Source organism: Neopelma chrysocephalum, unplaced genomic scaffold (genome assembly GCF_003984885.1).
Source record: "Neopelma chrysocephalum unplaced genomic scaffold, ASM398488v2 Primary Assembly neopelma1_67, whole genome shotgun sequence".
In the NCBI taxonomy this organism is placed as follows: Eukaryota; Metazoa; Chordata; class Aves; order Passeriformes; family Pipridae; genus Neopelma; species Neopelma chrysocephalum.
Genome location: NW_020897726.1, coordinates 7178121 through 7192145, shown reverse-complemented (window position 1 = coordinate 7192145; position 14025 = coordinate 7178121). Strand labels below are relative to the sequence as shown.

Here is a 14025-nt window from a genome sequence, read left to right as displayed (position 1 = left end):
GGGCATCCACAACTTCTCTGTGCATCCTCTTCTGGTGTCTCACTGCCTTCATCATAAAAGAATTCTTTATGTTTCCTCTAGATGTAACCTCCTTGAATTTGATAGAATCATAAATAATAATAAACCTTCCATAGAGCTAGATTATTCCCAGCTGTATACTACATGGAGTTTTACCCTATTCTCCAAAGTCTCTGGTACTAACCACTGTCAGTGACAGAACATTGGAACAGATGTTCAGCTTTTTTGCCCAGCATGGCATTTCCTATATTCCTAGTTTCATTTTTAGACCTTATTATCTGTATTTTCAGACTTCAGAAATATGTGTTTTTACTTGGATCTCCTTTTAGGATTATTTTTTTTCTTCCCTTCTGTATTTTATCATCATACTTTTTTCAGCTTTGCAGAACTTCAATGCATTTTGAAATTAGGTTCCTATCTTTTCCTCATTCTTCTCTTTCTTGATTCCTCTATTTTCCCTGATTATAATCTCCTCTTTTTTCAGATATACTTGTCAGCCCCTTTTTCCTCTTGTACTGTGCACAGTTTCTCCTCTATGGAAATGCATCTCCATCTCAGCACACTTTTCTGGTATTTTTGGTTCCCTGCAGAGGTGGTTCTACATGTTGTTCCACATTTGCTTGGAGCAGAAGACAAAAGACTGAAAAAGGAAGAAAAGGGAGAAAAGGAGGTAGAGACCTGTTCCTTTTAAGTACATAGCCTGAACCTAAGGGTCTGAGCACCTTCCAGACATATAGTGGATGAAATGATAAGCACCCACTCTCTATGGCTTCTCACCTAGTCTTTTTTTTTCCTGCCTTAGAATTACTTTGTCTTTTAAATTAATTACATTCTGTACATTGTTGTTCATGAATGCTGCTCTTAGAATGGAAGCTATGAGTTTATGATATAGATTGAGATCAACTCTTAACACTCACTGACAGAGAAACAGTATTTCTGCAACAAATTGGAATAGCTTTAAAAAAATGTCTTCAGAAGGCAGTGCTTAGAGATTATATTCTGGGAAAGGGTATACTTGCTAGAGGAATTCAAGTTCTGCTTGTCCGTGAGCAGACATTCTTGCACAGATTTGTGGTAGAGATTGCTTCCTGTCAGTGGACCTTTCAAGGAATTCACCTTGGAAGAATGAAGAATTATAGTACTTTCATGGGTAAAAAATCTCTATATTTAATATAGCTCAAAGGATAAAAGTTGACAGAACTAGTGACAAAAATTTTTTGGTTTACTGCCATATGAGAATATTGAAAATAAAGCCTTCCTAGAGTCTATATCCAAGTGGTCATAATATAGTTAAATTTTGTATGTATTTTCATGCAGATGGCTAGAGACATATTCTTGATGCAAGGCCATCTTTATGCTAAAATTAAAATCTCTTCTCAGAAAGTGTAGCTGTATTAAAACAGTTCAAAGTGTATGTTATCAAGCACACTTAATATAAGCAAATATAGATGTTTTTCTCCAGTCGTTTTCAAAAATGGCCAAAGTATTTCAGCTGAAATTTTATAAAAATCACAGTTGAAAGTTTTCTGATGTAGAATTTTTTAGCTGAAGTCATTGAAGCTTGACATTGAAGTGCATTAAAGTGGAAATAAATATAATATATATAATAAATTACAGAGGATTCTATGAGGCCTTGAAAACAGCATACGGGCCTATATACCAGGTCCAAAGCCCTCTACTCAGCACAGGTGGTCAAACGCTTCTGACAGATAAAACCTCCATTCTGAATCGATGGTCTGAACACTTTCAGACTCTTTTCAGTACCAACCGTGTAGTCCAAGACTCAGCAATTCAGTACATTACACAACAACTGGTGAAGAACGAATTGGATATTGCCTCTACTGTGGGAGAAACTCCTAAGGCTGTACAGCAGGTGAAAATTGGCAAGGCAGCTGGGGTTGATGGAATTCCACCTGAAGTCTGGAAACGTGGGGGCCGAACACTCCGTGCTAAATTTCATGAGTTTGTGGTGCGCTGTTGGGAACAAGGTGTACTACCATCGGACCTTCGTGACACAATCATCACCTTGTATAAGAAGAAAGGAGATAAATCAGACTGTTCAAATTATCGAGGCATTACTCTGCTCTCCATTGCTGGCAAAATCCTGGCAAGAATACTTTTCAACAGACTAATACCCGCTATAGCAGAAGGAATTCTACCTGAAAGCCAGTGTGGTTTCAGAGCCAACAGAGTACCACAGACATGGTGTTTGTTCTCAGACAACTGCAAGAGAAGTGTAGGGAACAGAACAAAGGTCTCTATGTAACCTTTGTTGACATCACCAAGGCTTTTGATACTGCGAGTAGAAAAGGTCTATGGCAGATTTTGGAATGTTTAGGATGTCCCCCCAAGTTCCTTAAAATGATCATCATGCTTCATGAGGATTAACATGGCCAAGTCAGATATGGCAATGCATTTTCTGAGCCCTTTCTAATAACCAATGGTGTGAAACAAGGCTGCGTTCTTGCACCAACCCTATTCACAATCTTTTCCAGCATGATGCTCCAAAGGGCTGCGGCAGACCCTGATGATGATGATGGTATCTACGTTCGATATTGTACCGATGGAAGCCTATTCAACCTGAGGCAACTGAAGCCCATACTAAGACCTTAAATCATCTTGTCCAGGAGCTGCTTTACGCTGACAACGCTGCCCTTGTCACTCACACAGAAGCAGCTCTGCAGCATTTAACATCCTGCTTTGCAAATGCTGCTGAGCTTTTTGGGCTGGAAATCAGCTTAAAGAAGACAGAAGTCTTCTATCAACCTGCACCTCAGGAAGTCTTCCATCATCCCCATATCACCATTGGCAAATCAGAGCTCAAATCAGTCCAGCAGTTTAATTACCCAGGTAGCCTCATCTCCTCGGATGGTAAGATTGACGGAGAGATAGACAACAGGTTAGCAAAGGCATACAGTGCCTTTGGAAAGCTTCATAAAAGAGTTTGGCGAAATAAACACTTGAAGAAAAGTACAAAGATCAGTGTTTACAGAGCCATAGTGCTGTCTACTCTTTTATATGGTTCCAAATCATGGGTCATTTACCGCCACCACCTGCGACTCCTAGAACACTCCCAGCAACGCTACCTTCGTACAGTCCTAAAGATCCACTGGTCAGATTATGTGACTAATGCGTCTGTTCTAGAAAAGGCAGCAGTTACGAGTATTGAGGCAATGTTGCTGAGAACACAGCTGCGTTGGGCAGGACACGTCTGCAGGATGGAGGACTACCACCTCTCCAAGATCGTGCTCTATGGTGAACATGCCACTGGCTGCTGCAAGAGAGGAGCCCCAAAGAGGAGATACAAGGACTCCCTGAAACAACGTCTCAGCCTCGGCCATATTGATCAACATAACTGGTCTCCTCTGGCCTCCAATTGGGAGATCTGGAGACACACTATCTATAACGCTGCTGCTTCTTTTGAGAAAGCACGCAGGATCACTCTCGAGGAGAAAGGACAATGCAGAAAGAATCATGTCTTGCCGATACCATCCAAGGAGTCTTTCTGCTGTACCTTTTGCAACTGGACATGTCTGTGTCGCATTGGCCTCTTTAGCCACTAGCACACTTGTAGCAAATGTAGATAGACCCCTTCCCAAATCTTTGTTCACAAAGCCTAGCCATGATGAAATAGTAAATATAAGTGTAAGTAGGATGTGGTAGAAAGTGTGATGAACTTAAAAATGTAGCAATAAGCTCTTGCCCGAAGTGTAGACCCTTAATGTCAAAATATGAATTTGTTATTTAAGTTTAAGGTACTTCTCTTTTTATTGTCGTGACCTTTTATTAGCAGCCTATAACTGGTCTATTGTTATGCATGTTCTGACAGAGTGTGCGTACTGCAGCAAAGTATAGATGCTCTTCAGGTGTTGAATAAAGTATTTACTATTTCCATATTTAGATACAGGACAATTTTTCAATGACATGCCTTTTAATTGCTTAATCAGAAAGGTTATATAAAATAGTTTTAGCAGTAGGGGAGTTTCTGATTAACTGATAATGGAGCAAACCCATATTACAGACTATTTTGATTATTTTGCCTTGATTACCAAATATTAGTCTGATCTTTTTCAAGAAACATATCCAAGTTTCTAAGTCTGATATTTATCCACAGTATAGAAATGCTGTAAGAAATTGCAGTGTTTGCCTCTCCATACTGTCTTGAGAATTTGTTTCATCCCTGTTAAAAATCATTCCACTTATCAGAAAACTGACCAATACCTGAAGGTGTGGAACACTCCCAGTATAAAAGGTGTTTAGGTTCTCAAAGTGCAGTTTTGTTTTGTTGCTCCTACATCCATAGGCTGTATATTTTGACATATTTTAATACAATAACAAGATTAGATAGGTTAACCTTTAATCATGATTGAGGTTTTATTTATTTTCAAACATAAAGTGAAACAAACTTCAACTTTTTCTGGTCATGTCTTATTAAAAGTTGAAATCATCAGCTCCTCTAGGAGTGAGAGAAAATATACATGACAGCAGCCTGTGACTCAGTTTCTTACAGTTTTAATGTGGCAAAATTGTCATTAAACATGTGTTTGTTTACCAATCTAAAATTTACTTATACCATTGTGAAAGAAATTAGAATGGCCTTAAGAGCAGTTCATTAATCTTCTAAATGGATTCTTCTACTGTTTGCTGCTGTCTTGATAAGAAGATGAGCTTCACCTGTTTGAAAGAGGAATGCAAGTGGAAGATACAGATTTAGAGGGTTTTTTTTAATTATTAGAAAAAATATAATATTTACTAGAATAATAAGACTTGTCTTGCTTATAGAAACTTTAGTATAATTTCTCTGGATTTCTTTATTCAACTCTGTTTTGTATCTATAAGAAAAGTTCCAATACAATTTCCTGTCCAATAGAAGATACAGAGCATTTGAATAAAAACATGGAATCTAATCTATTTCATGGCTTGTAAAGGAAGTTGGTAAATCCTTTTGAAAATGAAGAATAAAATTATTTGTATCTACATCTATCTTTGTACTTGAAAAGTTATCAAGTTGTCTTTCTATGCTTAAAAACAGAGAAACAGTCAACTCAAGAATGGAGCGTAGGCACACAAGACTACATTTTTTGGCCTAATAGAATCTTATAGGCTATATTACAGTTACAGGAAATACATCTACCATCAAAACCTCACCTGATATATTTCCTTAATCTTCTGACATATGATCCTACAAGTTTTAGATCTATAGATCTAGATTTTTCTAGTAATCCTTGAGTGCGTTGACAGTGATGAGTTTTGTGTTGCTGAACTCAAAGTACTTGAATTTGACACCATATTCTGAATGACTCTAAAATATATGCCTATTTTAACTGTTTAAATCAAAGAGTTTGTTATATAGAGTGCTAATAAGTGAGTCAATTTAAAGCAGTCTTTTCAATAAAGAAAAAGAAAAGATGCTTCATTTGGGATAAAAGTCACTGAATCACAAGAGGAAAAGCTATCAAAGGAGAAGATACTTGTTACTCAATAACAGGATCAAATAAAAAATTTTTATTTTTATGACTATTTACATCAAGGTTTTGGTGTTGGAATTTTTTTCATTGTCGCTGCATGGAAACTAGCAGGATAATAGCTGCATCCAGATTTTCCAAAGGGATCCATTGGAAATTCAGGACTTGGTTCACATTTGTTTGGAAACTAAAAAATTCTGAATTTCTTCATATACATTGACACAAATAGAGCACTTGATCCCAGATCAGTATTTCAGTGTGATAACTAATCTGCAGATATAGAAGGAACATACATCACATCACTTCCATTCACAGACTCGTGAAATCTGGATGCTGAATCTGGCCTGAACATTTCTGTTGTTGGAACTCATTTGAGAATATGCCATTTAACCCAGAGCAGGTTCTCAAAAATTGTTTTCTAACACTTTTAGATTTTCTGCATAAAAACCTTTGAAAATTCCTGTAACTTTTTTCATTAGAAATGTATCAGTTCCTTATTATTCTTCTCTCCCCACTCTCTGTAGGCTGCCAGGTTGGACACCCCTATACCCTTCTCATACTGCACCAGGAATTGCTGGCTCTTGTGCCAGCAGTTTTCTGGAACTGGCTGGTACAATAATGCCCCTTCTCACTTTGTAATTCTAAGAGTCATTAAGTAGAGTGTAAGAACGGCTAAGTAGACTTATATGTGTAATTTGAAATAAGTACCAGGTAGGGTTTGTACTTTTGCTGACATGTTTTACAGTCATCTACATCTGTGTTTCAATCTTCTGCACTTCTAAGTCATACAGACCGTCATTTTCAAGTTACAAGCACACTATGCTATGCCTGTGTCAGAAAATAGTTTATAAAATTGGAGAAACTGAGTTCATATCTGATTCTTAAGTGTGAATAATGAATCCTTTTCAATGTCTTTTGTTGTTGTTGCTCTTTTTTAGCTTCTTTTTTTTTGTTGCAAAATAATAGTTACTCATGAGAGTTAAAAAAAAGCACACATACTTATTTGAAATGGTGCTATTTGCGTCCTGATTGTATTTAACAGTATGCAGTAAATCTGGTAAAATAGAAGTGCAGTCTTTATGTATTTAAGAAGAAAAAAAGTGTAAATTCTGCCTGCTGTCATGATAAACTCAGCAATTTACTAGCTTTAAATACAGTTTTATTTTCCTTTAGAAACTGTTAATGATCTTCAAGGTGCAGGTCTCACTGCCCATTTAAAATGTCTCTATGAGTGAATTACCTGATAATACAGCTCTTCTACTGCAAATATCTAAAGATTATTAGATCTAGAATTTTTATTTTCTTCTAATAACTCATCTGTCATTATGCACAGTAAAGGCATTTGCCTTTTCTTTTATCTAACTTAAGGCAAGCTACATTTTTGTCTTAGCTCTTCTTCATGATGGGATTGCCCTTGCACATTCTACTACTCTGCAGGATAGAGATGTTAACTGTGAATCAGAAATCATATTGTAGGTGTAAGGCATGAAATAAAATCGATACATTTTTCTGAGCCATGTCACTGGTTAAGTGATAAAAAATATTCTGATAGTCACTGAAAAAGAAAAGTCAAAGGTACATTTGAACCTGTCAGTTCAACACATTTCTGTTATCCCTTTAGGGGATATCATACAACTTGACACCAACATTTAAGCTTTGAAAATTATGAGCTCATCTATTTAAAATGGGATGTCACATGTTCCCAAGCCTTTGCCATTACTTATAATGGAAGACAGGATGATCACTTTTGTCACACATTGATAGTGAATAAGATCTTTCTTTTTTTCTTTTCTTTTTTTTTTTCTTGTTTCAGAATGAAGAACAAATTTTGGTATTTTGAATTTGGCACTTCGGAAACTTTCTCAGCCACCTGTAAGAAGCTGCATGAATCTGTAGAAATAGAAGTAAGAAACTAATTGTTGCCTTTATCCTTGAAATGTCACTAGTTTGGCTGAAATGCAGGGAACAAGGGTGCAGAGTGCCTGAATCCAGTAAGGCAAAGGAGTGCACATCCTTTCGACCCTATATTCCAAAATATTATTTTTATCGTGTCTATTTGTAGTGTAGCCCTGAACACTGGAACAAAGTTCAGTTTGATGATTAGTGAAGTCTTAATACAGTAGACAAGGTCAAGAGGTGAAGTATAGCATTAGAAATCAATAGGGAGTGTGGCTAGGTCAGATGGAAAAATGAAAGACTGTTGGAGAGAGTGAGAGCTGCTGCAGGATTAAAATAAAAAAAAAAATCTTATTATTTCCAGGTCCCAGGATTTTATAACCTTTAAAACTCAATTCCCTAAAATTGTACTTACTTTCCTGAATAAAGGTTAAAGAATATATGTATTTTTTTGAATCATTCCCCTTCATTAAATAGCTTTTCTCTCTGCACAAGGGGTCATCTTTCCATTATACATTGAGCATTAACCGAAAAGACACAGAATAGTTACAGACAAAATAGGAATTTAAAATAATGTGCCACTGCCACTTTGATGGCTGATAGAATAAGTGGCTATATTACATAAACTCTTTGGGGGATTGATGTTTATAAATAAGTACATGAAAAATGTGAAATGAGTGAAAGTACAAACTTGAGAATTTAAGTTAAATAATGAAATCATTTCTCAAGAGTATTATGGTGCTTTTCCTTTCCAATGGTAATGAGGAACTGCACGTGTCAATGGAGTATTTGTATAGTAGCATGAGGCACCCAGAGAGGTATGGTGAGAGCTGTGAGAGTCTGGTCAAAGCCTCCTGAAAGGTGAAGTCTGAAATGATCTGAAGGGACCATGAATCTGGTAGCAGAACAGTAGCAAAGAGTACTGACACTGAAACTGTAAGACCTGCAGTGCTAGATTTGCCTGTTATCCTGTTATGTTTCTTCTTAAAGTGGAAACATGCTCCTCACAATTTGGATTAAAATATAATAAAAACAAAACAAAACATCAACCAGAAACCCCAGGAAAAAAAAAATTAAAAAAATGTCCCCCTTGATTCCCAAGACAGTGCTTCACAAACATGCATTTGGGGAAACATAGTGTGAAAAATACTTCATTAGTTATTGGACTAAATGCTTACTGGTTTGATTAGATTTGAATATACTGCAAGTTAAATGTACCTTTTGATTAAATTCAAATTGATGAGGAGGCTTTCCCAATAAAATATTAATATCTGGTGAAAATCATACATATCCTGATACATACTAAGATGTGAACTTATATAATTGTAACCGTTGAAAGGGCGATTAAATGTTGACATCCCAAAGCAAACAAGTAGGTATACGAGTTTGTGGTGCTGCTGATACCAGTTGTATAGTTATTACCAATTCATGTCAATAACTGTTATTACCAATATAGTGTTGCATTGCCAGTATATGAGACATGTTTGTTTATATTCACTTCATCTATCGTGGTCATTATCATTAGTCCTACAATTAGGAACAAAAAGCATAGTTTCCAAAAGTTTACAGGAAATGTTAGGAGGTAGTTATCTGCAGATTTATTTACAATGAGTAAATTACAATGCATGCCAATATGCTTGTTTGAACATTATCAACATTTGGAAGTAGCACTGTTTTAATCTAATTTGTAACCTGCTGCCCCTTACTTAGGGATGTCACTGTAAATGAGAGCTTGATGTATGAGACCATATTTCACTCAATATAATGCACAAAGAATATGTTTGCTATACAGCCAAATTTTGAATTAACAAAGCCTGGGAAGATTAAGGTTGTGTATCTCTGAGCTTTGAGACAGTGATCAAACGTTCTATGGGCAAATATTTGTTCAACCCTATATTTGATTTCTAACCTAATTAAGATTGGTTTTCCTGATATTGGTTTTCCTTGACTCATGTTGTGCATGTTTTCTTCTGTGTGAGTGTGAAATGCAGAACAAAGTTGGACACAAGTCTTATGTTATCCAGAATAAGATGTGTTTTTTTTTCCAAATTGGGATTCAAGAAGTTGAGGAGAGAAACATAGGTTCTAAAGGGAAAGAAACTAAAATGGAAAAAAGCAAACAAACAAACTAGGACAAAATTAAGTATTTATTTTTAATAATAATGTGTCAGTAAACAAGGCTGATGATTTTACAGTTTAAAGAACTTTCACTTTATTTCTGCTCCAGTAAAAAAGAAGGGCATGTGAAAGGTGTTTAATGAGCATCGGTAGAGATGAAGTGTAAGCGGGGATGAGATGGACCATACCTGCAACACTGTAAAAGCATTGTCAGACCAGTGTAAACCTTCTATACCACCTGGTATTAATGGGTGAGGGAAAGAAGTTTAAAATGTTCACATACTCTGGCATTATCTTGCCCTTGGTTACACAGCAAAGCCTTAATCTCAGCTCTTTTCAGGCATAGATATGGATATTCTCAACTTAGAGATGATCTGAAAATGTTTGATATAATAAATAAAGTATAAATAATAAATCAAAAAAGTGACTGAGGCCAGATAAGAAGTCAAAAAAGAACTAAAAGAGATGGATTTTTTTTCTGATCTAGGTAGGCATGTTCCACATTTTAGAAGCATGCTTTTGTTTTTAACAGCATCATTGCATTATTTAAAATTTTTTAAAAAAAAGGAAACGAAAAGGAGCAGAACACATCTGTGTTTTGTTGTTGTAGTATATGAATGTGTTAGGACAAAACAGAGCTACCTGTAGCGCAAACTTCTTGTCTGTGTATGAACAAAAGAAAGGTTTCTTTCCTAATTCAGAAAGTTGCTCATCACTCTGGGACTGTGAGGCCTCATCACATAATTGTGTTAGTGTACTACCTGCTGTGCTCAATATTGAGTGAAAATGGAAGCTAGACCCCGCACCATCCTATTTCACAATTCGTCTTTTATTTAAATAATTCCAGTCAGTTTGGGGGACGCCAGACCTTTATAAATTAACAGCAGGGAAATACCAAAGGTGTCAGATTGCATATTTATCATCTTTCTCGTGTAATACTTAAATATGTATTAAGAAGTGACTGACATAAATTAGGCAGATTTCAGAAGCCACAGGCCGTGGCTTGTAGAGGACCCCCTTCTGCTTGACATTTCATCCTTGTCAAAGATCAAATTATTTTAATTTAGGCTGCAAATTATAAGAAATGAAGACTTCTTTGTGGGAATTCCCTGTGGTAATCTGACTTTTGTTGTTACTGCTGCTTGTCAGTGTGCAAAAGATATAATATGCATGCAAATAAGGTTAAAAAATATGTACTATCTAATTATCCAGCCAGTACATTCCACTTGAAGACAGTGGGAGGCCTGACACACAGTATGTGTTTGATTCATTGAGGCCTGCAGGGTATTTACACAAGATTACTTTTAATTATGAAATTAATATCTGTTTATCTAGAATGTATAGCAGTAAGTGAGCATACACATGAGCAGAATTTTTAGCAAAATAAATCATCTTAGTATTTAATACATATAAAATATAGGGGGCAACCACAAATTTGCTTCCAGAAATCACAGTGAGGTCCTATACCTTTTTTCTTTTAAGAAAAGTGTGATTAAAAAGTTACACTTTCACTTACAGTAGTTGCCACAATTGCCAGCTCACTTTCAGATATGTCTTCTGACTTTAAAGGTTTCTGTGTATGAATATAATCCACAGGTTTAAAATTTAATTCTTGAAGAGCAAATATGAAATGTAAATCTTAGTGTTGAAATAGTTCTCTCTCCAGATTTATGCTCTTAGAAGAATTAAGATGTGTGTGCATTATAATACAGTTCTGTTTTGTGATCTCAGAAAGTTTCAGAGTAAACAAATAATTATTCACAGTTATTTTTGAGTTATACTTTGCTTTTCTTCTTCAAAGCTGCAATAAAGGTTTAGGCAGAGAGGAAGAAGTGCCAGTGACCCACAGAGCAGCAAGCTGCAAGATGTCAATGGACTATTACTGAAGCATGGTTAATTATTTTTCCAGTTTTCTTCCTGATTATTGCATATTGGAATTACAAAATAATACCCTTAATCAGTTTTCAGTGGATGACTAGATCCTTTACTAGCTTGCAGAAGAACATTGCAGAAGTAGGATCTAATGTTTTAAAAAATATGCTGCTCTACACTGTAGTGCATGTGACTTGCCAGGATATCTATATGCTCCATCTTTGTTGTGAGGAATGAAGCTAATCTAACTCTAGACAAGGTACATGTGTATGAATCCTGGGAATTTTGGCTGGTTCAGTGAACTAATCAGTAGAACTGAAAGCTTTGCCTTCCACCTGCGGGTTCCACTGTAGTAATGTGAAGTTGTTTTTTTTTTTATTCTGTGGAGGTTCTTCAGTATTTTTCTACAATTTTTTATTAGTTAGGAGCTTCCTGTGATCCTAAAACAATGTTGGTAGAGGCACTTAGCTTGAGTAAATTATAGCCAGTGAAGGGTAGGTGTATCCTATCAAGTTAGGTGCATCTCATCCAGTGTGTCTCAGGTGAACTGTATTTGCAAATATCATAGGCTTCAGCCACTGGAGATGCCGCAGTTTGTCACTCAACAGGCTGATAAGTTAAGAACCCTGAACCATTCTCCAGAAGTGAAAAATATGGTCCCTTATAAGATATAATTGGAAGCCAGATTTAGCAAAGAAATCTATCGAATGCCTGTAAGTCCAGGTTTGCTGTAGGAAGCGGGAGAAATACATACTGGTGACACAAGATGCCCTACAGTCATTATTTCATCACTGAAGGGACTATCCCACAAAGATGACTTCTGTGTGTCCAGTAGGTCTTGGTAAAATTTTAGGTCACTGATACCTCTTCTTTAGCTCCATAACCTATGTTTTCCTTTGGCAATGATGTGTATTTAAGAGAACTGGATAGTAGAGGTTCTGGGATAAGAAATGCTGTAGCTGCATCAGCATTTGTTGTACCCATTTCTACTAATCTTACCTACTAGTAGGAGTTATTAGTCAGGTATAGCCCTATGCTGATACGCTTGTTGTGCCTTTGGATTGAAACTAATACCTGTGTGGTGTTCTGTGTTCTCAGGGCCTGTTCCATGAGTCTATGTATTCCCTGCCTGCAGGGACTTTTATATTCATGTGCAAGGGACTCAGTTGTTACAGTGACAAGTACCATTGCAAAATCATCAGACAGACAGTTTAGCTGGAACAGGCATCAAAACCCCTCTAGTTATTGATATAGGAATTTTGGTAGTATAAATGGTTTTCTGTTAATAGCTGTATTGAGGCTTAAGCAGTCAAAAGCTGAATATGAATAGCAATCATGTTTTACCTTCAGAATGAGGATCTGATCTCATACTTCCTTTTCAAATTTAAGTATATATATTAGATGTAAATATTGAATAAACTATTAGCAGTGTTAAGAATGATGAATTGCTGAAGAAAAATACCTATCTGATAGGTAGAATATTCAGATTTTTCTTTCTCTCTTATTGTTTTGTCTCTCTCTTTTTTTCTTTCTTTTTCCCCTTTTTAATCAGTGTGATGGAATTCAGCTAGACTTAATCAATATATCTCTGGAAGGAATTGCCATTCTGAACATTCCAAGCATGCATGGTGGATCGAATCTTTGGGGAGAGACAAAGAAAAGACGTAGCCACCGTCGGACAGAAAAGAAGAGGTCAGATAAAAGAACCACCGTTACAGATGCCAAGGAATTGAAGTTTGCATGCCAAGGTAAGCTTACAGATTGATATAGGCTATCTGGCTCAATACAGTCAACTCAGCTGTATAAATGACCTTGTATTGCCTCTTGTCAAGAAAAAGGATAGACAGTTCTTAGAGACTTCCTTTCTTGTGCATTTAGCTTTTCTGATGGGAAGCACTGACACAAAGGCATAAACAAAGATGCGCTAACAATTACAGTCTATATACTTGCAAACCTGCCTCAGATGTTACCTGTTAAGCAGACTAAACACACCACGTGGCACTGTTTGCTACTATGACATTCAGTCTAGAAGTACCTGGAGATTTTGGAGTCGGAAAATGCTTCCTGAGCATTTATAAGGCTTCAAATGTAAGCATGCATAAAACTTGGGGATAATCATGCCCTGTTTCTAGCAAGCTTTGGCTAGAGGCAATGGGAAATTACATTAGAGTAACAAGTACAAGCTGCCTATACATTTTATGTTACTAGACTGTGATGCTGTATGCAGTCCTTGGAAACATAAGCTGAAGTTGGCTTGCACAGGCAAGGCTCATATAATTTCCTGATGATTACTCTTGATAAAGCCTATAATAAATAGTAATTTCTGTTCTACTTTGAGAATCTGAATACTATGCATTGTAACACATCTCTGCATATCACAAGTTCTAGTGATTATAAACCATCACTCTCTTCACACCAAAGGGATGAACAGACCAGACTTTGAAAATATTTGGGGGGTTTTGTTTGGTTGGTTGGTTTTTCTCTTTTTATTCTACAGAAAATATTATCTTTTGCTTCAGAATATCTTCCTGCCTCTCCTCCTTATTCAGGCTGAATACAGATCAGGACTTTAACTGTCTTATACTATTGTGATCCTTTTACTAATATTAATATCTTATTTTTACATTTCATCAGCAGTAATTTTTAAGTCACTAGT

The 14025-nt window shown here is 36.3% G+C and overlaps 1 protein-coding gene across 8 annotated transcripts in view; it reads left to right on the top strand.

Annotated features, from left to right (window-relative positions):
- The window catches only part of DGKB (diacylglycerol kinase beta), a 394620-nt gene that overhangs the window by 305898 nt on the left and 74697 nt on the right, over nucleotides 1-14025 (top strand). For all 8 annotated transcript variants that reach the window (XM_027684707.1, XM_027684708.1, XM_027684709.1 and 5 more), the window contains 2 exons: nucleotides 7297-7387; nucleotides 12922-13117. In XM_027684707.1, coding sequence (XP_027540508.1) covers nucleotides 7297-7387; nucleotides 12922-13117 — 287 coding nt within the window. The remainder of the gene's footprint in view (nucleotides 1-7296; nucleotides 7388-12921; nucleotides 13118-14025) is intronic.